General features: G+C 31.5%; 1 protein-coding gene across 9 annotated transcripts in view; it reads right to left on the bottom strand.

The window, feature by feature from the left end:
• Positions 1-24630, bottom strand: part of TENT2 (terminal nucleotidyltransferase 2) — a 48276-nt gene that overhangs the window by 18823 nt on the left and 4823 nt on the right. For 5 of the 9 annotated variants that reach the window (XM_039874905.1, XM_039874906.1, XM_039874903.1 and 2 more), the window contains 9 exons: positions 23011-23181; positions 22697-22786; positions 19923-20160; positions 10463-10577; positions 10280-10371; positions 8754-8832; positions 6940-7009; positions 3909-3985; positions 3408-3554 (listed from right to left, as the gene is read on the bottom strand). In XM_039874905.1, the coding sequence (XP_039730839.1) occupies positions 3408-3554; positions 3909-3985; positions 6940-7009; positions 8754-8832; positions 10280-10371; positions 10463-10577; positions 19923-20160; positions 22697-22786; positions 23011-23144 (1042 nt within the window). In that variant the 5' untranslated portion in view covers positions 23145-23181. The remainder of the gene's footprint in view (positions 1-3407; positions 3555-3908; positions 3986-6939; positions 7010-8753; positions 8833-10279; positions 10372-10462; positions 10578-19922; positions 20161-22696; positions 22787-23010; positions 23182-24630) is intronic. The other 4 variants (XM_039874908.1, XM_039874910.1, XM_039874907.1 and 1 more) reach the window with 3 other exon arrangements.

The following is a 24630-nucleotide window of genomic DNA, read 5'->3' as shown; positions in this document are numbered from 1 at the left end:
AGTATTTAAATTTCCCTTCTGTATCATGCTTCATTCTCAAGTTGAAAATTGAAATAAAATAAAATTCCATGATAGTCTGGAATATTCACAGTGTATGACTGAGAGTTCACAGTGTATGACTGGGAATAACAGGGGGAAAAAACTCACTCATTACTTACCAGAATCACTCGTAGAAAATAAGGATACATATTTTTTCCCATATGCATTCAAATGCTCAAAATTCTAGAAGACTCTACAAATAAACTCAAGCCCCATGTACTTTAACTATAAAAGTCTATACTTATATGACATTTTTAATGGCTTTCTAATAATTTTTATTATAATAGAAGTCGAATTTTTAGAAATTAGTTTACTTAATTAAAAAACATGAATTCCTTTCCTACTGAATATTCTTAATAAATTAAAATTATAAGGATGAAAAGGTTGTTAGAGAATTTTTTTAAGTTTATCTCCTTCTAGAATAATAATAGGAATCCTAAGAGAGAAAACCAAATACTAACCACTGGCTTAGGGTCTTTCAGTAGACAAAGAGTCTTTAGAACTAAGCAATTTAGAAGCTTTGGAGGGCAGGAATATCATTCAGTAAATCGCTGTCTGACAATCTTCAAGATTTAAAAACACTAATCATAACAGAAGCAATTAGTATACTGTAGCAGTTATTTACTAACGCTATCCTGACAGTAACCTCAACAAGTTTACTAGTTTTTCGAATATTTATTTAACTCCAAAGCAACATACATTCCGGAAGAATCTAGCTCTAACATCTATTTTGACTTCAAAATTTTGTACTTCGATCTTTCAAATGTCTCTCTCAAAAGCAACATAAGACAAAAGCTTATTATTGCATGTGATCAATAGGTAACACTTTGAGAATAGATAATCTGTAAGATTTTACTTTGCAGCTCATATGAGAGCTTTCTAGTTAGACCTCGCAAATTTATACACATACACATTCCATACTGATTCATCAAATATTCAACCAAAAAAAGGCAGATTTTCAACAACACTAAGTAACCATTAATTTTAAAAATGCAAGAACAATTTAAAATGCCTAAGAGACAGTTCTGTACCTGGTAACATGATAAACATTCCATGAACCTTCGTTCATATTATTAATTCTAACTAATTGATATTTTTGCCTTTATTATTCACTCTTAATCTTAGATTGCCATTAAAATCTTTTCTCAATGGGTTTTCTCCTCATGCTTTCATCAGTCACTATACAAGCATATGAAGTCTATTATTGACTTGTATCCTAAGGAATGCTTACTTTTTTTAACCTTTCTACATATAGAGGACCTGTTTCCTTTCTGTTCATGGCAGAAAAAAATATTAAAGCACTTAAGAAGTTAAACAAAACTTAAAGGTCATCTAATCCAACTACTCCTATTACCAATGAGAATATTATAGCCAATTTTTGACTTGGCCAAATCATAAACACTAGTTCATTATGCCAGAGCTAGAACTGTTTAACATACCTGACAGAATCTCGTATGACAAAAAAAAAACAAAAAACTAACTATTTATTTCAATCTCTCTAATTTCTTCAACAGAGGAGGAGCTTAAATTAGCCAAAATACAGAGCAGCACATCAACTGTTGGGTAGCAAATGTCATTTAACAAAGACCTAGAAATCGTTGATAACAGTGCACTAAATTACAAACCACCTCAATGAATGGGACCACTGTGTCAGGAATAAAATATGTTTAACAAAATCTAAACCAAATTTTACCATGATTTCATTACACTAGTAAAACGTTAATGTTTGATTGCATTACATTAGTAAAATACTAATGTTTGAATTTTCAAATTGCTTGCAAAACCACCTTGGGGCATTTGTAATTAAAGTACACTTTTCTAAAGAAGGCAATCAAAATTTAAAATGTAACGCATAAGAATGGAGATATAGGACACAGATGGATGTTCATACATGTTAAATGCTTTAGTCAATCCAATTTTTAAATCACAACTAAAACTAAAAAAAAGAATAGATAGTAGATAATGGCACATGAATGCCTGCTGTATTATTCTTTATATTTTACAGGAATTATTTCTAACCTATTCAAATTTTAATAAACATGAACTGCAATCCGCAAGTGGACGGAATTCATTAAAAAGGCATCAAAACACATGTTTCAGATTGAACTGCAAAACTGGACAAGAGAACGATTAATGATATATAAAACAGTATCTAAAAGAGCCAACATCATGTTTCAAATCCTTTTAGAGGATCGAATCAATCATCAAACTAGCATATACTTAAAACTGGTCACAATAAAAATTTATGTATTATAATTAGCTTGAAACTTTTTAACAGCGAAGAAGATGAACCTTTCTGATGACTGATTCATAAAATTTTGACTCATTTAACTACTTTAATTCTCTCTAACTCAAAAAAAAAATCACGATTCCATCATTCAAATAAAAATAAACTCTTATTTAATACATATTATAAAACATCTCCAAATAATATATGAAGGAAACAAATCCTACTGTCCATATATAACCTGATAAATTTTTGGCACATACCTTTTCAGTATTTGTTATACATATGAATATATATACAAACTCAAATACAGTTACTATTTTAAAAATAAAATTTGTATCACATTGTATATGACTTAATGTATTATGAATATTTTCTCATAACATTAAATATTCTAAAAATATGATTTAGTGGCTGTATAAATTTCATATCGAGAGTTATTATAATTAATTTAGTCATTCTCCATTCTTAAAAATGTAGATTATTTCTAATCTTTTACTATTTCAAAAACCAGCATGAAAAACAGCCTTATGAATAAACTCATATGCATCTTTGATTATTACCTTAGGATAAATTCCTAGAAATGGAACCATTGAGTCAAAGGATGTGAACATCAATCTTACTATCATTAACCCAGAATATCATTAACCCAGACCAGATCAGACTGTAGACATCCTGGTAGATGGTCTTCTATTACATAAACATCAAGTCTTTCACCCAATCTCCATGCCAGCTCACAGGGAATAAAAGCTTCTTTGACCAACAAGAAAATCATTTAATTTCTGTCTCAAGTGGAAAATAAAAAACATGATGAATGGTGCTCGAGCTTATTTTTGTAAACCTTCCAAACATTCATCTGCTTCAAGATAATGGGTCCACTATACAGTGGTGAAAGTTCTTTAAATATAAAATGAATACAGAAAACTGTCAAAAAATAGAAACACAGTAAAACTTCTTTTTAATATTTTCCAGGGAACACATTTCTAAAACAGTTGTTTAAAGCAACAATATAAAAAATATCATCTTATGGACCTTAGAAAGAACTTTTAAAAACAATGCTATCTGAAGGTATGGTCAATATGGAAGACACCATAATCAAGTTCCATTTTAAAAACTGAAAAAAAAAAACCATAATACTTACTTTGTAAATAGTGCAAAACCATCAATACAAGACTATAGCTGCTTAAAGTACCACGACTGGCATCGTTTATCTCATGGTGACTTGCCCACTTCTTAATCACCAGTACTAATGGACGAACTCGATTTTCAACTGAAAGTAAAATTAAAACTTAAAAATAGTAAGAAGATATTATAGTTTCTTTGAAAGCTTACATCATTTCCCAATTCCATGCCAATAAAAAGAGCACTGCCTACCTGTGCATTAAACAGTGTTCATCATAAATGTGTTTTATTTCTAAAGTACACCTTAGTTACTTTTTAAAAAATTACTCATTATCAAAATTCATTTTATTGACCTATAACTCTGGTAGTATAATTTTAATGTAGCAACATATTATGCATGTAATAAGACATTACACATAAACACAAAGAAATGTCAATGTTTACTACAAACATCTTTTAAAAAATTATGAAGGATAAACACAAAAGCTGATAATTATTTGAAAATAAACAAAAAACTTACGGTATGCATAAGTTCTAAGAAGGAATGTGTTTCTTATTCCAACAATATTGTTTACATTCAAGTCAAATTCCACACAACTATTAAAAAAAAGAAAAAACTTTAGCTCAAGTACAAATTAAACTAACTCCCTTATAGTAAATGAATAAATATCCATCCATCCAATGATATTAAAATAGCATGGGGCCAAAGACCTTAAATTGAAGCACTAAAGAAATAAGAATGAATACATATTCAGTATATTATTTTAAATGATTTAGTGTGTATTTAAAAATATAAAATAGAATTCCCATTGAAAGATCCATAATGTACTAGGGTAAGGCTTCTACCATCCTTAACAAAAGAAATTTAAAAATTTTGTAATCTTTTCCAGATAAACAAAATTATACAACCAAGAAACATTTCTAGGCAACTTATCCCACTAAGTTATATAGTCTCAACTAATTAGGAATCATAGCATCATTTGCTTTAATACAATGAGAATAAAAGTCAAAGTACACATGAAAAAATAAAAACTGTGTCTATACATTATATTCCCTCCGAAAAGACTGGTAAATTACATTATGCCAAATTTAGCTACTAATATCTGGGAAAAACTAGAACAGTCAAACACGTAACAAAAATACTTCTTTGAAAGTAAAAGATATGAAATTCACAATTTAAAAAAATTAGGCAATAATGATGAGATCTAAAAAAATAGCTAAATTCAAAATAATAGGAAAGATTAATGTGTAAGCAGTGAACCCATATATTATCAGGTCTAACTTTTTCTGAACAATGAGTTTTTCTATGAAAACACTGCCTAAAATAAAAACTTAACAAATATCCTTTCTACAGCTTTTAATATAAAATCTTGAAATTTATCACTTCAGATTTTCTTTTTGGGGGGAAAGAAATCCTATAATCTTTCAACTATCCACACAAATTAATAAAAACAGATAGTAGTATTAACACTTCAGATATCATACATATTTGGCTTTGGGAAACATATGGTAACAATGGAGTTATGTTCTTTAATTGTGTTTGTGCAAGTCTAACACTGAAACCAGTTTTCACTTCCCATATACAAATCTAAACAGAGAGGAAAACTACTCTGCAATTAAAAACTTTTCCAAAAATATGAATTTGGAGCTTTAAAAATATCCACATTGCTTGCTTCAAAATCTACTTCTGGAAATACTAAAGTAATCCTTCATATAAAAAGAATTTTATGCATAACATGCTTATTCTAACAGGGAACTGGGTAAGCTAAATGATGATATCCACTCAGTGAAATACTGTAAAGCCATTAAAAATGAAACCAGAAAATATTCAATGACACAAGCAAGTGTTCATGAATAAAGACATATGATCTCAATTTTAATTTTAAAAACTCTTATGCACTCAAATGCATAGAAAAGGGACTGAAAGGTTTATACCAAAACATTAATATCGGTTATCTATGGGTGTTAGAAATGTATTTTTTTTTAATGGTTTATATAGAGAAGAATTATGGAATTTATAAAGAATACTTAACAATTAAAAAAGCTTCTATAAAAATATTAAACAGAAATATAAAATTGTTTCTATAACTACAAACATATTTAAGAAATAATTATAATTAGCTAACAGTTTTATTTATGTTTGTTTTTTTCCCCTATATTTTTATGTTTTAGAAGATTCTACCTTTATTTACTTGGTAAAAATTCAATAAATATTTATAGATTGGATGGATGTTTGGATAAATGGAAGGGAAGATCTGAGCCAGGAATATCTAAAGTTTCCTTTAAAATATATGTATTATATATATATTCAGTCAATTCTGATTATTCACAGTAGTTACATTCTATAAAGTCACTGCAAACACTGAATTAGTGAATACTAAACCACTGCTTCTAGGAAAAGCAAAGAGTTAGGTTTCTACAAGCCTCTAGTCACAACATTTTCATCAACCAATCCATATGTAACTTTGTTTTATGTGTGTTTCTGTTTAAAGACATCTCATTTAATACACTGTTGATTAACAGTAGATGAGTGAACTCATAGCCAAGAACACTGTAACTCATGCCTGAACAAAGCATATCTAACAAACATATTTCTCCCATAAAGTACATCACAACTTCATATACAGAAACACTAGACAGTACCTCAGCACTACGCTTGGGGACGATTTTAAACAGCAAAATCACCAAAAAGCACAAAAATGTAAAAAACCATGGTACTAACTAGACTAAAAAGGACGACTAGTTACAGTGTAAAAGCTGAAACAGAAGGCAGACTGTCACATTGTTTAACCTCAGCTGGGAACATTCACCTTGGGTGACTCAAAATTTTCCCTACTCTGCACATGTCTAAAAATGACCACAGAAGTGTTTCAAGTATTAATTTGTGGGGGGAAGGGGACTGGGGAGGTATTACAACGTAAATTCACCAAATAAGCAAATTCAAAATTACCAAATCCATGAATAATGAGGATCAGCTGTGTATATATTTATACATATTTCAGTATCATTTTTATAAAACTGGGCTAGTAAAACCTGATTTATCACAACTGTATTTTTTTAGAAAACAACAAATCTTTTTTTTTTTAACCAAGGAAACACTCAAGACCTAAATATTTACATTTTATATTCAAATAGTATATAAAAGATTCTAATTCAAATATCTAAGAAATTCAGAACACAAGCTAGTAGAATAGATATACAAAAACTCTCTGATACATGACATTTCATCAATTATGATATATTAAGAATTTATTCATTACATTTCCAAAAGGCAAGAGATCATTTAAAAATCTGAAATATAAATATATATTCTTTAAATTGGATAGTCTCAAATATTCAAAATGTCAGGCAGAATAACAAAGTACAGTTAAGCATGTTTAACTGAAGAACTGCTCAATTTTTAAAAATTATTTCAAAGACCAATTCAAGTGATTTCTAAAAACTGATGAAAATAAACTATTATAGCACACATTTCTTAATTATCTACCTCAAAAAAATATCTAAAAATGATCTAAATCAACTGAAAAAAAAAGAATTCAATAATTTTTTACCTGACTTTATCCCTGAACTTCACAATTGGCACTTTTGCTCGAATCAGCTGAGGTCTCTCAATGTAGCCAGCTGAAGAATAAAAGATACTGTGAATATCTATGATGTTTCTCAAATTCATAGTGTACCAATGCATATTTTTTAAAAAACAGTGTTTTACAAAGCTAAAATCATTTAAGAAAACACTGTCTTTGAGAAAGAAAGTAAAGAAAGGACATTATCGAATTCTTTTAACACTGGAACTTCCAACACATTTAGAGGGCTTTATATCTAATAACATTTTTAAAGAAGTTCATCAGAGCATTATAAACACAAAAAAAATATCTAGGCTAGCAGCAAGGGGATAGCTAAATTCTGGTATAGCACATTTCAGGGTATTATGGCAGCTACAGAAATCATATTTTTAAAGAGTCTTAACTGTGAAAATGCTTACAACATGAGACAGTGATACATTCAAATAAGAATGATCTCTAAGAAGAATAAAAAATACATATTTTTTATTCCACCAACTTTAAGAAAATTTTTTCTGAGTTGAAAGTAATACCTGTTCATTGTAGAAAATTAGGAAAATACAGAAATGTATTTAAAAAACTCTGGAAACTTCTTAAGGAAGCAATTTCCTAATGTTTTAACTAAAGAAAAACGTAATACCAGATTTAAAGACCAAAAATTTTCAGTATTACTGCTTTACCACCAAAATCGTAAAATAAATCAAGCTTCAAATGGAATTTATGTACAAGAATTCAATGAGGGTTAGTGAAAAATAAGATTAGGAGCTGAAAGTTTCAAGTTCCAAGTACAAGTTCAGACACCAGCAGAGAAACTATACTCCAGGAAGTTACTGAACCCATGGATCACCAGTCTCAGCTAGTAAAAACCCAAAAACCAAAACCAAACAAACAAACAAAAAAAACCCCATTTCATTTGAATTAGATGACTTCTAATGTCTCTTCTATTTTTAATAGTTTATAAATCTAATAATAGCTATTAAAAATCCACTTAAGGTATGAATTACTCCTTTATTTTGTAGATATGAAAACCTAAGTCCACTGAAACAAATCATTTATTTCTCTCCTACAATAGATATAAGTTGTTCAAGGGAAACTTATAATTTCACTTTGTATTTTCCAGCTCAAAGTCTGACACATAAGGAGTATCTGTTAAACAAATGCGTAAATGTCTTTCCAACATCACACAGTTAGTGTGACTTCAACTTTCCACAATGTTCTGTGGAAGTTTAAAATAAATTAATTGAGATGGCTTAACATGTGGATTAAAATCTGCTTAGTTAGCTTATTCAAAGAATAAAATTTTACAATAAAATTTCCTGTCAACAATTTTGCTTTCTGGTGGAGTAATTCATTTGGGCTTTATGTTCAGTGATCGTATTTTTAAAATTTGATGTCATAAATTGCATGTCATTGCAAAACAGATGAAATTGTTTCTTCCTCACCTGAATAAGGCTTTAACTCTATTCCCCTTTGGCTTTTCAGATACTTTGCATTACTGCTATTTATATTCATGCCTTTGCTTCCCTAACTGTCTACAATCTTTTGAGAAAAAGAACTGAAGCTTATGTATCTTTGAATTTTCTACTGCGTTCCGTGTGATATCTTGCACGTAAACTCAATAAAGAATTGTTGAAGATATGGTTACTCTTCTTAATCAAAACTTAAATTCATTTGGAAAAAAGGATCCACATTATAACTATCCTGACCAAAAAATAAACAATTCTTACCAGAAATAAAGTGAGAGAGACATTTTAAATAAATAGTTATGTCAGATGACATATGAACTTGAGGCATATCAGACTTACAAAGTCTAGTACAGAAGTGTTTATGGACTAAGGTGAGTATATGCCGTGCTTCAGTCTTCTGATTTACCTGAAAAAAACACTGAAAAGTTAAAAATAAAGTGTTTTTTCATTATCTTTCTAAACTTAAGTGTTTTATTTTCTTATGTATCTCAAAGAGAAAACATACAAAGTATACTTTTCTTTGGAGTTATTTTTCAATATATACTAAATTACATCATAGAAAAAGTCAAACTTTATGCCATCTTTCACATCAACATTTCTAAATCAATTTCTGATTTTAAACTTAAAGCACAATTTTAAAAGAAATATTGAAACAGCCATGTTATTTTTTTCCTTCAGTATAAACGTACAAAAAGCAATGTTCTCCAAGAAAAATAAAAAGAATTTTTACTTTCTGTAACATTTTTTATTTCCCCATCTAGAATGTGAGCTTCTTAAGGATAAGGTTCAAATCTATGGTGTCTCGGTATGAGTATAAATTCTGACAACATGATTTAGATTTGTGAACAAAACTGAAAGATTAGCAGGAGGTGCCTGAGTATGGTCTAATTGCATGAGAGAAAGTTTTAATTAAAACTCTAGTATTCTCCACTATGTTTATTATTACTGAGGTTTTTTTGTTGTTGGGTGTTTTCGCTTTTCCTTTTTATGATTTCAAAGCCTAGAAAAATAACAAGTTTCCTGGAATAAATCCCTTTCTGATTTGCAGTAAATAGAAGCCAATTTTGTTAGTGGAATAATTGGAATAGTAAAAATATATATTACCATTCAATAAATTTTATTTATATTTTTAAAGATTTGGACAATAAGGCATATTAAAATTATACTGAAATTAATTTATTCTTTGGTAATTCAGAAGAGACCTCAGCATATTAAAGAGGCTGTTTCAGGTCAGCTTAATGAATACTAATTACTGTGATATTAAAAATATACAAGAGTATCAGCTAACAGGAAATTCAAATAAACATAATACTCAATAATAAAATTTGGTTGCTAAAAAAAAAAAAAGAAAAAACAAAGCCAAAATATCAGAAGAAATATATCACAGTAGTCTTATTTTAAATTTCAGTGGTCTCTCTTTTTGTATTCTAAAATAAGAACTCCAAACGCCATAGCATTTCGAAGGGGAAAAAAAAAAGATTAAAAATAGAATCACTGAAAATTCAAATGGAAAGGAAATATACCAAGAAAATAACACTGACACATGCTCTTTTTCTTTGCTGCCCCCTGGTAACATATTAACCCAATGACTGTGCAAAATAGAGGCAGAGCTCTTTAAAAACACAGTGAAGCCATCTCACTTTAACAACTTAGAAATAAATTAAGCTAAAATTACTGTTATGCTTAATGCACACGCCTTAAAAGAAAAATAAGTATTTCCTGGCTTTCCTTTAATAACTAATAAGCAAAGAATCCAAAGAAGTAATTACAACGGAACAAGTTCTTTTCCTCAAAGACTTTTATATGACATTTCTTAAATACCTTAACACAAGAAATACACTTGGAATAAATGTTTCATTACTTACTGGTTCCTCTTTAACAACGAGGCATAAGTCACCATCACTGCTCCGGGTACCAAATCCATTTAAAGAGGACCCAACCAAGAAAAGTCTGCTTTCTAGAAAAACAGGAGAGAATTATAAGGTATTATTTAAAATTTAAAACAGGAATTCACATACATAATTAGCATGAAAAACAGAAAAACATACGTGGAAATAACAGCTGAATTTCTCTCTGCAGTTGTGTTCGACAGAGTTCTTTCTTCTTTAAATCGCTTACTTGCTGTTGACATGCTTCAAATAACTCCAGTACCTGCTGACTTAACTTGAATTCACCACAAAAGAAAGTAAAAATTTTGTTCAGAAATGTAAAAGTAACAAAGTGAGAAGTGTATAATAATACTACTAGCAGTATTTAAAAAATACTTATTATCTCCTTAATGCTTTCTAACCAAAAGTACTCACTCAAGTAACAATAGGTACTCAGTTAAGTCAAAAAGTTACTTTTACAAAGTAGAGTATCACTGACAGGTCATAGAAAAGTTTAGTCACAGATAATTCATAATGAGTATAATCCATGGGTCAACAAACTGCAACATTCAGTTGCTGCCTGTTTTTGGATGGTACATAAGCTAAAAATGGTTTTATATTTTTAAAGTGTTATAAAACAAACAAATATATGTGACAGAAACCATATAAAAGTGTCAAAGTCTAAAATATTTACTATCTGTCCCTTTAAAGAAGAAGTTTGCCCAATCCCTGGTATTCATACCAAATATAACAGACTTTACAAGAAAAATCTCTCATCATCCATGCTCATGTAAACCACCCTCTTCCTCATTCTTCCAATATCACCTTGAGCTCTACAGTACAAAATACTGAAAGTTATGAATGAAATGATATGACACTTCTTCCCTGTTTATCTTACCTAACTGGTTCACACTTTCCCCTCCAACCCAACTCTTGCCATCACCATAGGTGATTTTCTTATCCATAATGAGCTACATATCACAATTTACTCCCATGATTTCTGAACTTCTTTTACTCCAATATATTTCATCAGTGTTACACTCCCATAGCCACATGTGGTCTTTGAAGTAAACGAGAACTCTATGGCTCTGAAATTTTAAATTCTAATATACTATCTTGGCTTTGATCTCTTGTCTAATTTTTTCTTACTCCCCTCATACCTGCTCTAGAACCACACAGACCTGGATCCCTTGAATCCTCTCTTTTCTCCCAACCCACCAGCATCTTAATAGCATGATTTCCTTCCCTAACCAATCTATATCCCACAACACAACCTCTGAGCCACTCTCTTTTATCATATCTTAATAACATTATCCTCTTGTCATGCTCTAACACCGGTCCTGCAAAATCCTAATCTTAGATCAATACAACCACCTTCTCTGCTCTTACATCTGAGTTGCTAAGATGTGAAACTGAAAAAAAAATTAAGAATCACAAAATTGGTGCCTTTCCAAATTATAGTTTAAGGACTAGCCTAAGGTTGGCCCGTAGTGTCACTCAGTAATTACTTTCATGTCTCTGGGTTAAATATTGCTCTTATTTTTCACCATCACCATTCCAAAATCTTTACTACTTTCCTCAAGCCTCCTATACTTACCTCACTTTCTTTAGCAGATAACTTCATACTAAAGTTTACTAAGAAAATTGAGGATACCAAATGTGACATTCCTCGGCTTCCTACCCAAAAACTTGTAAAGTAATGCATCTGAATGAAATCTCATCTCTTTACCTCTCCTGTCAGACAAACTGTCCTTTTCCCCCGTTCAAAGCTAATCCCACTACCAATACTTTTGTATCCAAGCCTTCTGATCATCTCCAGGACACAAATACCCGTACCAGTTTTGGGGTCTCTCTTTTGCATTTTAAAACTCTCCCTTTCTAGGCTTTCCCTGGAGTCTATTTCAAGGCACAAGTCAAACATTTTCTTTTACCATACTTAGAATACTCAGTTTAAGAATATTAAGGCAGCCTGGGAAACATGGCAATTCTTTTAAAAGAAACATAATTTTCAAATATCTCTGAATAACACTCCCCCACAAAAGACAAAGCAACTAGGAAAATAAAACAAACAGATCAAACCAAAACAAAATAAAACATGGCCAACAAATTAACTACGTATCACTCATGAACCCCAAAATATGAGCAGTTGGAACCAAACACAATAGCAGCAACACTCACATGGTACCAGAAACATTAAGAGGAAGAAAAGTAAAAGGACTTTGGACACCCCTAAAGGGAAAACATCAAAAATCAAATTGCCTATAGGTACCACCCCCTTTCTCAAACTGAAGGGTCCAATTTGGTGTGGAACACCAACTAAAACTGGGAGTTCACAGACTACTACCCAACGGTAAATCCAAGAGGAACACAGAAAAATTAGAACTCTCAAAACTAGTTAAAGCTTTCTTCTAAGTCAAAGCAATACACTAAGCAGAAACTGCCAAGAGAACTCAACACTAAGCAGTACAGAGCCATTAGAAGCAAAGGAAACAGGTCTAGAACAAGAAAGATTCAGACTTCCAGGGAGCATATGAAAATGTCTGGAAACTTTTTTGGTTATCATAATTGGGGAAGTGGGGGGTACCACAGAGTGGTCACTGCCATCTAGTAGGTAGAAGCCAAGATACCACTAAACATCCTACAATGCCCAGGACAATTGCCCACAGCAAAGATTATCTGACCCAAAAAGCCAACATTGCAGAAGGTGAAAAACCCTGGTCTAGATAAAAGGGAAGTAGAAGAGACAAGGTCTGAGAAACTGTATTTCTGAACACTGCATAATAACGGAAGATTCCTAGAGCCACATGCTATACAAGCTAGCCTGCCCAACCTTCCTCATCCAAAAGTAGTATGGAAAAAGTCATCTCGGTTAAACACAAATAACAGAAAAGAATTAGAATCTCATAAAGAGAGGTGAGAATAGAAGAACATAAATTATTTGAAAGAATAATACCTAAAAGGGATTCTAGCCATCCCTACACAAAGTTTTTAGAAGAAAACTAATAGAGTAACATTCCTATAGATAATAAAAGCACACCAGAAAGATATGTCCACAAATCTAGTGAAAAGTTTAACATAATATATCAAACCAAGGTTTTTTCTCTTATGTTCTGGTTTTCCAAAAAGATAATTAACTACAAAGCATATATACTAGTACTAGCAAAAAAATGGAAATTTATATTTTAAAAATTACCAGTAACAGCAAAAAACACAAAATACATATATATATTTAACAAAAGATATGCAGGACCTATATACTGAAAATTACTAAATACTGAGAGAAATTAAATACCTAAATAAATGGAGAGATATACCATGTTTCTGGATCAGAAAACTGTTAATATGTCAACTCAATTGATTCTGTAGATCAATTTCAAGAGAGTTGACATCTTAACACCCATCAAAATTATTTTTCTTTCCCAATCAAAAGCCCAGCAGTCTTGTTTCTAGAAATTGAGAATAATTTAAAATTTTACTTGGAAAGGCCAAAGACCAAGAATAGTCAAGAAAAAGAAAAAAGTTGGAGCATTTACAGCTACAGTAATCAAGATGGCATGGCATTAGCAAAAGGAGATAAAGATAACAGTACAGAATACTGAAAGTTATGAATGAAATGATATGACACCTGGAATTGGCTTCAAACTCATGAGGAAAATATAGATGAAATAAGATTGCTGTATATTGGTAATTGTTAAAGCTTAGTGAAATGAGGATTTATACTATATTTTTAGACATATGATATTTTCAATAAAAAGCTTTAAAAAAAAGTTCCCACATTTATAAACAATTTGAAAAAGGTTACCAATAAAAGTGGTTAATATAAAATTTTAAATGACAATTGAATGATTAAGTTTTATTCACTCAGTCAGGTTGGCAAACTATGGCCTGGAGGCCAAATACTGCTTCTGAGGGATTTTGTAGGGTTGGCAAGCTAAAACGAATTTTACATTTTAGCAATGTTTAAAGAAAAGAAAAAAGGATATGTAACAGAGGCCCCATGCAGCCCCACATACCTAAAATATTTACTATTTAGCCCTGTATAGAAAAAGAAATAAAAGTGATCTCAAGGAGATACTGCACTCCCTGCATTATTCACAGTAACCAAGATATAGAAATAACCTAAATGTCCATCAATAGATGAAAAGATAAAGAAAATGTGGTGTGTAAACATAAATAATAAAATATTATTTGGCCTTAAAAAAGAAGAAAATTCTGCCATTTGCAGCATGGATGAACCAGGAAGACGTTATGCTAAATGAAATAAGCTAATCACAGAAAGACAAATCAGCATAATCTCACTGATATGTACAATCTAAAAAAGTCAAATTTATAGTAGCATAGAGCAGAATGGTGGTGGTTATCAGTGGCTGGGGGGAGGGGAAAATAGGGAGTAAGTTCTGGAAATGTAATACTCAGTACAGTGACTACAGTTAATAATAATGTTAAATACTTAAAATTTGTTGAGAAAGATTTCAAGTGTTCTCTCCACAAAAAAATATGGTAACTGTGAAGTGATGAATATATTAATTAGCTTGATTATGGTAATCACACAATGTATATATCTATATCAAAATATCACATTGTACAATTAAATATATATAATTATTTTTGTTACTCATCTCTCAAACCTTAAAAATAAGACTGGTAGGCGATGTGGGTATATATATTTTTTAAGTATTTGAAATTCAGTGAGCTAATGCTTTGTAAATATTTTATCCCTTTTTTCAATTTGTTCTTTGTTTTCAAATAAAGTGAAATACTGAAATTAAAAAAATAAAATTTTAAGATAGAACCTCCAAGAGATCTATAAGATAACTGTCCCGAAACTATTCCTCTAAGGGTGCCAAAAGGCTCCAAAAATGTGTTCCTTTCCAAAATTAAATATTACACTAGAAATCTTAAATAATTCATTCACAATCATCTTTTCATTTCACAAGTACCAAGAAATCCTCAGCCTAACTTCATCTCAACTCAAAATTCAAAATCAATTACTTTGATTCACTTAATATCTCCAAATAAACCAGGATGCCCAGAACTATATATTCACCTAAAAGCTAGAGTGAAATAAAACTAAGATTTTCACTTAAACAATTCTGTTTGTTAATGTAGCAACTTGAAAAACAGACAAACGATTTTAAAAGGGAGGAAACAATTTAAACTCAGAGGGTACTCATTTTTGAAAATTTAATTTTTTAGGTTTCAAAACAGAATATGAATTTTCAAATAATTAAAATTTCTAATAAAATCTTTCCCTGGAGTTGACTGAATCAGCTAACTGATTTATTAATAATAGTAAATTCATTATTATCAATCTTGAGTGAGCTCTCTGCACTAGTGAATACTGCTACAAACTTTTTCCACTGTTTTTCTGCTTACCCTGATTTCCTATACCCAGTAAATGCTATTTCAAACGTTCTCCACTATTCTCCAACCTCAGATATCCCACTTCATCCTCTCCACTCTCAACATATGACCTTGCATAGTAATTCAGAGAGAAGACAGGAAGAATCCACTCAACTATGGAAACTCCATTAACTTCTCCATACCATTGTCTACGAACTTCCGCATATCTATATCTATTCTCTCCTATCTTCCAGTTCCAAAAAGCTTTTCTCTTACCTAAAGCCAGTCACTGCTATAGGCAGGACACATGCCCTTTCCATCTTCTAAGGAATCTCATTCATGACTATTTTCTGTCCAGTGTAATCAATCTCTCTACTGAATCTTTACCGTGAACATGTGGCTAAAGTTTACTCCACCTTAAAAAAACAAAACAAAATAAAACCTTTGTTCCAATGTCCCACCTTTAGCTCCTCCCCTTCATAACCAAACTTCCCCCAAACAGCTGTATATACTCTTAATTTCCATTTGTTTTCTCATTCTTTCCTCAGCGTATAACAGTCTTAGATCCAAGCTCTCTTCTCTCCCAGGACAATCATTTCTATACTCTTGCCTTCAATTACCATCTATACACCAATGATTACCAAAATATACATTCCTCATCAATACCTGGCCCCTGAATTCCAGGTCTATATATATTAAACTATCATCTCTAAATATCTAATTTGATGTTTCAAATGCACATTAAAAGTAACATATCCACAGACTCATGAGACCCCTGCTCATCCTCTAATTCCTATTAAACACATAAACACACACACACACAAATCTTCCTCCTCTTTCATTTCATTATGTCTCAGTGAATGGTAACACCATGCATCCAATTGCAGAAGCTAGAAACTTAGGCATAATCCTCAATGTCTCCTTCTCCATTTAACCCAATGGTTCTTAACCTGGGGCAATTCTGTCCCCTGGGTAACATTTGGCAATACTGGTAGACATTTTTGGTTGTCATAAGTGGGGATTTGTTGCCTCTAGCAGGCTGAAGCCAGGAATGCAGCTATACATCCTAGGATGTGCAGGACAATCCCTCCACACCAAAGGAAGTTGGTTCAAAATGTCAGCAGTTCAGAGATTTAGAAGACCTAATCTAATTCAGCATCGAATCCTATCACATAGGATTCCACCTCCCACATACAGCTTAAATCCACCAATTTCTCTTCATCTTAACTACCAGCACTTCATAATTCAAGGCACCATTACCTTTCACCTATAATACAATAATTTTCCTACATCCATACTTGTTCAATTTCATACAATGAACTCAGAATAACTTTAATTCATTTCTTTCTTGTTTACAAAACAAAAAACCCTGAATAGCTTACCACTGTTCTTAGACTGAAGACCAAACTGACATACACATCTCTGCATGATCTGTACCTCTCCCTACTTCTATCACATCTCAACCATTTTCCTCCTAATCAACCAAACTGTAATCATCTTGTACTCCTTCCAATTCTTCACATATTCCATGTTCCTTTCTTCATTAAGGACCTTCAAACATGTTGTTCCTTCTCTCTAAAGCATTCTCTCCATCCCCACCACTTTCACTAGTTAACTCCTACTATTCTTCAGATCTCAGCTCAAACACTACCTCCTCTAGACCGTCCCTCAAATATATTCTCTCGGTACTTTGTAATTTTCCTTCAGAGCACTTATACATATATTTTTTAAAACCTGCAACTTTGATTATTTTTAATGGCTCCCCTCACTCTACTGTATATACGTGGTAAAAAATACGTGTATTTAGCAAATAGTTAGCAGTCCGAAATATTTGTTGAATACTAAATAAATACAGAATCTAATCTACTCTAGGATTTTCAATTGCCGCTTTTACTACAGATGACTTCAGGATTCATCTCTCTGACCTCAGCCTTGCTTCTGAAATACATATTGCCAGTTCAGCTACAACACATTTTTCTGCAATACCAATTAGCTTATTGACAATTGGTAAATAGGAGGATATCAATTTGTGGAACTGAAATTGTGAAATTATAACCTTCATGAGAGAAGGAAAAAACCCTCAGGATGGCCGCTGCACAAGATGAGACCCCTGAGAACTTCCTCCCACTGGTTTTTGCCTAATTGCTTTTCCTATCTCATATTAAGAAAAGAATGAGTCTTTTTAATAAATAGAGATAGGACAACTAAACAAACAGCAAAAGAATGAAGTTGGACCTCTATTTCACACCACATATAAAAATTAACTCAAAACAGATCAAAGACTTAAATCTAAAAGCTACAACTATAAAACTCTCAGAATAACACATATGCATTAATCTTTGTGACCTTGGATTAGGCAATGGTTTCTTAGCTGTGAACCCCAAAAGCTCAAGCAACCAAAGAAAAACAGATAAATTGACCTCCATCAAAATGAAAAGCTTTTGTGCTTCAAAAGACACCATTAAGAAAGTAAAAAGACAAATGACAGAATGGAAGAATATATATGCAAATCATGTATCTGATAAGGGTCTAGTATTCAGAACATATAAAGAACTCTTACAACTCGACAATAAAAATAACTACCCCATTAAAAAATGGGCAGAGGCTCTGAATAGGCAGTTTTCCAAAGAAAATATACAAATGGCCAATAAGCAAATGAAAAGATGACCAGTATCATTAGTCATTAGGAAAATGCAAATCAAAAATCCCAATGAGATACCATTCCATACCCACTAGGATGGCTATAATCAAAAAAAAAAAAAAAAGACACAAGTGGAAAAACTAGAACATGCGTACATTGCTCGTGGGAATGTAAAATGGTACAGCCACTTTAGAAAACACTTCAGCAATTCCTCAAGAAGTTATAACATAACCCAGCAATTTCACTCCTAGGTATACCCCTAAGAGAAATCAAAACATGTCCATACAAAAACCAGTACACAGTTTTTTCATAGCAACATTATTCAGAATAGCTAAAATGTGGAAACAGACCCAAAGTCCATCGACTGAGAAATGCATAAACAAAATATGGCCTAACTATACAATGGAATATTATTCAGCTATAAAAAAGAATAAGAAACTGATACATGCTACAACATGGATGAACCTTAAAAACATGCCCAGTGAAAGAAGCAAGATGACATATTATATGGTTCCATTTACATGAAATGTCCAGAACAGGCAAATCCACAGAGATGAAAAATCGATTAGTGGTTGACAGTGGATAAGGGAGAGGTGGAGGAATGGGGAAGGGGCCACTATTGGGTATAAGGTTTCTTTTCGAGGTAATGAAAATGTACTGGAATTAGATAGTGGTGATGGTTTCACAACTTTGTGAATATACTAAAAACCAATGAATCATACACTTTAAAAGAGTGAATTTTATGATACGATTTTATCTCAATTAAAGACAAAAAGGAAGCATAACCAGCAGCATAACTAAGGAAAGTAGCAACTGTTCTTTTTTTCACTCAACATTTTCTGTAAACTTATTATGTTCTAGATCTATGCTGGTTGCTAGGAATCCAAGATGAGTAAAACAAAGCCATTAATTACACTCTCTTTAGGCTCATTCACCTTAGCCTATAAACCATATTTCTCAAGAGTGAAACAGCTTTGAAAATGCAAAAACAGCAAATATAAGCCATAGACAATCCAGATATTTATATTATAAACTCTTCTAAATTACCTTAGATTTTTTTTGGTTTCACTAAATATGGGGAAGGGGAAAGAGATATGCTTCTAATACTGTTGTTAAATAACTCATTGTTCCCCGATGCTGCTATGTCACTTTTAAAAAACTATTATTTAAATTTCTTCACTTCATTTACTTGAAATATTTTTTACAGACAATGTTTTTGAAAAGTCTTTCTTGATCGTATCACTGTGAACGTTACTTTCCCAGTGATTCCTGGATTCTCTATTTTTGACATTCAAAAACCTCATGACAAACACAAATATCCCAAAAGAAAATGCTTTTTAACACTTTCTCACAATATCCATATGAAAACTTGTTTTTCTGTAATAAAAATAAGTAACAAGATAGTTCTCTAAGAAATCAAATGTTTTGGGCTCTAATCCCAGATTTTTATGAATCAGAGAATATCTGATTTCCTGATATGAAAGTTACACTTCCACAAAAGAACAGCTAACAAAAATCAAGAACACAAATTTAGAAAACTGTGTTGAACAGTACTTTAAACAATGCAAAAAAAGGCATGTTCTACTCAATTCAAGGCATTAGATATTTTTTTTTTGATACTTACAATACATAAACTAAAATCTACATTATTATTACCTTATCTTTGGCCTCAGGCAGTGTGATCTCTCTAGGTTCTAAAATTGGTAGTTCACGAAAAGGTGGAACACATCTGACTATATCTGGTACATAGTGTGTATGAAACAATGGCGGCATTGAGTATCTTCTTTCACCTGATAAAGGCACTATGTGGTTAACTATAGTTGGTTCTTGGTGGGGTGAATGGAAGCGCTGCCGTTTTCCATCAAGAGGAAGGTTTTTTTCATCGCTTAATCTCCTGAAAACAAGCAATATACCTTAGTGATTAAAGACACATAATTTTCTGGTAACAAACAGAAAATAATTAAAAATATGTAAATAACAGATGACAATACTGACTCAGTAAAGCCACATTATTAGCTCTATGTGAATCTTAAAATATTTATTTTCAGCACAAAAGATGTCTTAGAAAAACATTTTAAGAAAAATGAGTAGTAATAATGACTATTAAAAAAACCTATATATATATATACACATTAGGGTTAGTCTCCAGCATTTGAACTACCCTAATATATCATCTCAGGAGTGAAAACTTTGTAGGAAAATTTCTATTCATAAAACCACTAACAATATAAGATCCAAACTCCAACGTAAGGAGAATAAAATTAAACGAACTGAGTGCTATATATATTTTTTTAAAAGGCTCTTTGAGTCCACCTATGATCTGGCTCATTAATAGGAAAGACCAAATTAAGAGATAGTTACTTTTCTAAAAAGCTATAAAGATATTGAACGAGTAAAGAAATTTGAAAATGAACCATATTCCATGTAACAGTATTGTATTACTGTTAAATTTCCTGGACATGATCAATATATTTTGGTTATATAGGACAATATCCTTGTGCTTAAGAGGTATGCACTTATGTACTTTGCGGTGAAGGGAAATGATGTCAACTATTTTCATATGGTTCAGAAAAAAATGTAGGGTTGGGAGAGAAAGAGACAGGAAAAAAAATCAATGTAGCAAACTTTAATTGAGGAATCTAAGCAAATGGAATATAGGTGTTCACTTAATAGTGAACAGGTGTACTATTTAAATTTCTCTAGAGGCTTAAAAATTTTCAAAATAAAAAGGGAAGGGGAAAATAATTAAAAAGTAATTATTTATTAGAAAAAAAATTTACTTCATTGAAATATTAAGTTGTTCATGTAGGTAATACTTCATGCCATAGAAAATGGTCCGATTCCTTTTAAGCTCTAAAATTCTACTGGTCATAGAAACCTGAAGGTTTTTATTATAATATTCCTTTGGGGTTATGCCAACTTCTCTCTCCTTGACAGACCCATGAATAACTGGAACTCTCACTCACAGATAAAAGTGAATAGTGTTAAAATCATTAAGAGTGTATTTAATATTTTTTAAACACAAAAGTAATTTAGAGCGTTATATGCTGTATATCTTCTACTGAGAACACCAATTTTAGTTTTTAAAATATGTATAACTACAAACTTAATGGAATATATTTTCATTCCTGATTCACAAATTGGCTATCAAGGCAATTTCCAAAAAAATAAAAATCGAAATAAAATCAGTATTTTTAGCATCATTATATAAACAATGACAACTTTGATGAGCAACTGACAGTGTTTCTAAGCATGGAATCTAGAGCCTAACTGCCTGAGTTTATATCCCAGCTATGCAACTTCTACCTGAATAATTAATTGCTTACCCTCTGTGTGCTTCAGCTTTCTCTTCAACCGAAGAGGGATAACAGTACCTATATCTCATGAAGTATAGTAAAACTTAATCAAATCATTATTTGTAATGTTCTTAGAATAATGCCTACTATGTAGTGAGGGACCAATAATTCTTAGCTAATATTATTTTTAATTGAACATAAAAGCTATAAAATGTTCACATAGGCTTTAAATAACAATATCTTTCAAATCCTGCCAAATCTTATTTTAATAATCACCTCTAAAGTTCTATTATAATTACTTTGTGATACATCAATTTCTTTTAATCAAATTGGTTAAAATTAATTGGCTCCTGACTCCTCTACAGAAAGCTTTATGTCATATAGGAATTTTCATTGTAATAATATTTATCATGAAACTTCACCTGTTTGAGATTTAGATAAACCAAATAGTAGTAAACTTTCCTAGAAAGGTGTTATGGGCTGAATTGTGTCCCCTAAACCCCAGGATCTCAAAATGTGACTGAATTTGGACATAGGGACTTTAAAGAAGTTAAAAGGAGGTAATTAGGGTGGGCCCTAATCCTATATGATTAGTGTCCTTAAAAGAAGAAATTAGAACACAGAAAACAGTCAAGGAAGGTGGCCATCTACAAGCTAAGGAGAGAAGCCTCAGAATAAACCAAAACTGACAACATCTTGATCTTGCACTTTTAGCCTCCAGAATTGCGAGAAAATACATTTTTATGGTTTAAGCCACCCAGTCTATGGTACTTTTTTATGGAAGCCGTAGCAAACACAGGAAGCTATCTGATTTGGTTAAAAATCTCAAGTAAAAGTAGCTTTCTGAAGAAATATAACTTCGTTACCTCTAAAACTTGTAATGGCAAGAATAAATCAACAAAGTATCCCTAAAATTTTTTAAATACTACATAGCAGTTTTAAAATTCTGTAACAAAAATAGATAGATAGATACAGACAGACAGACAGAATAAATTTCTGTAACAGAATTAATCACACAGGTCCCCCCCAAAAAACAAAATTTAAGGAACAGTGTCCATACTATTTTAATACAAGATACGTTGTTATAGAGTTCTAAGACATGCAAAATTTTTGTTTAAATAATTAAATACTTACTTCCTTCCTCGAAATAATGGGGAAGTTGAGGTCTGTATTGGACTGACATTTCCATACGTCAACTGCTGTAATGACACGGCTCTAGACAAGCTACCAAAAATAAAGAACAGTAGTAATAAACATTTTTTTCCTTAAAAACAACAACAAAAAAAAACAATTTCAGAAAAACTAAATATTTTACTGATCAAAAGAAAACAAGACATAATGGACATAATGACATTTTCTCTAAATTCAAATGTTTCACATAAAAAGGGTTGTGTAAAGTAGAAAACGAAGTTTACAAATGATATGGGCCAAAATATCACCATACTTACTCTGTATTCTGAAAGTTGAATTGTGCATCTATAAGCTGCTGGTGTGAATAAAGAGTTGGTGACAGCGCAAAGAAGTTATGTTGTTGATGGTTTGGAGTGAAAGGCGGGCGACCCAAAATTGAGTTTGGGAACATGCTCTTGTTCACTAAAAGTGAACATGTATTCTTCCACCTAGAATAGTTTTAAAAGACAAATTATTATAGCTTAAAGATATTGAACCCTTTTGGTAACTAGTATCTCCTATTTAAAACACTTAGTCACCAAGCTATGAATTTCATTTACAAAGTTATTTTTAAAAGTTTAAATAAATCTCTTAGGTCATACTATTGTAACAAGAACTTACTAATAATGAATTTTAAATATAAGTTAATTACAGTATCATTATAGTATAATAACCATAACTATAGTATCATTATAGTATAATAACCATAATATTATTAAAATATATGTAAAATATATGTAAGTTTCTAATTTTCTGATGAATTTACCCTAATAAATTTACCCTGTTATCAATAAACCTTTTAGAAATTAAGTTATCACCATATACTCTAATTAAAAAGAAACTACTCAAAACAGACATTTAATGAAACTCTACAGATTCTTACATTTCCCAATATAATTTATTTAAAGATATGAACCATCAAATGACAACCTGATTCCTATGATTTAGATATTATAGATCTGATCGAACAAGGGAAGGAATTTGTATTGCCTAATAACTATTTATAAAATAGCAAGAGTCTCCTCAAAAGTCTAAATAACTTATATAAGGACTTCCAATAAAAGAGGGCTTGTTCCACAAGAATGGGGAAAACTTGTATACGAAGCAATCAGAACCATTCACTAATTCTTTTGCAATAACCGATCCCAAAAAGCTACGAAGAGTAGGGGGAGGTATCAAACTGAAAACAAATATTTAGTAAAGTCTACAAAGTGAAAATAGAGTCCCAAGCACATCTTTCCAAAGCATGCAATTAGAAAATTCATCTATGGAATAACTGAAAAAGAAACCATATAATATAGTATCTAGATAAGCTATATAACATAGTAGCAGTTTTTCACCAAGGAAAAGTTAAGCCTGCTAACAAGTACAGTGAAGCCTACTACTGAATCGCCCACCCATGCACATAGAGCTTCCAATCAGAATTCTAATAGGTCTCACTTAAAATAGATATCATGGGTCACCAAAAGGGAAAAAAAAAAAAAGGCTGAAAATAACAGGTCTAAGAAACAAATAGAAAAAAGGGGAGGGAGGAGGAGGGAGGGAGGGAGGAGGGAGGAGAGGAGGGAGGAGAAGGAGGAAGGAAGGAAGGAAGGAAGGAAGGAAGGAAGGAAGGAAGGAAGGAAGGAAGGAAGGAAGGACAAACTCACTCCATAACTAATGAGAAAAACTGCTTACATAAAAAAAAAAGAATATGCTGCTTAAAAAGCAGAAAGGGCTCTTGGAAATCACAAAATTGAAAGCAGAACTACCCAGCAGAAAGTTAAAAGACAGCACTGAGGAAATCTCTTAGAACAAAAAGGAAAAATAGGTTGAGGGCAGAAGGGAAACAGGACAATATAGGAGAGAAAATATAAGAAAATCAAACTACGTTTTCCAACATCTAACATAATAGAAGC

Source organism: Pteropus medius, unplaced genomic scaffold, assembly GCF_902729225.1.
Source record: "Pteropus medius unplaced genomic scaffold, Ma_sr-lr_union100, whole genome shotgun sequence".
Taxonomy (NCBI): Eukaryota; Metazoa; Chordata; class Mammalia; order Chiroptera; family Pteropodidae; genus Pteropus; species Pteropus medius.
Note: the sequence above shows the minus strand (reverse complement) of the source record. Positions and strands in the feature narration are given on the sequence as shown.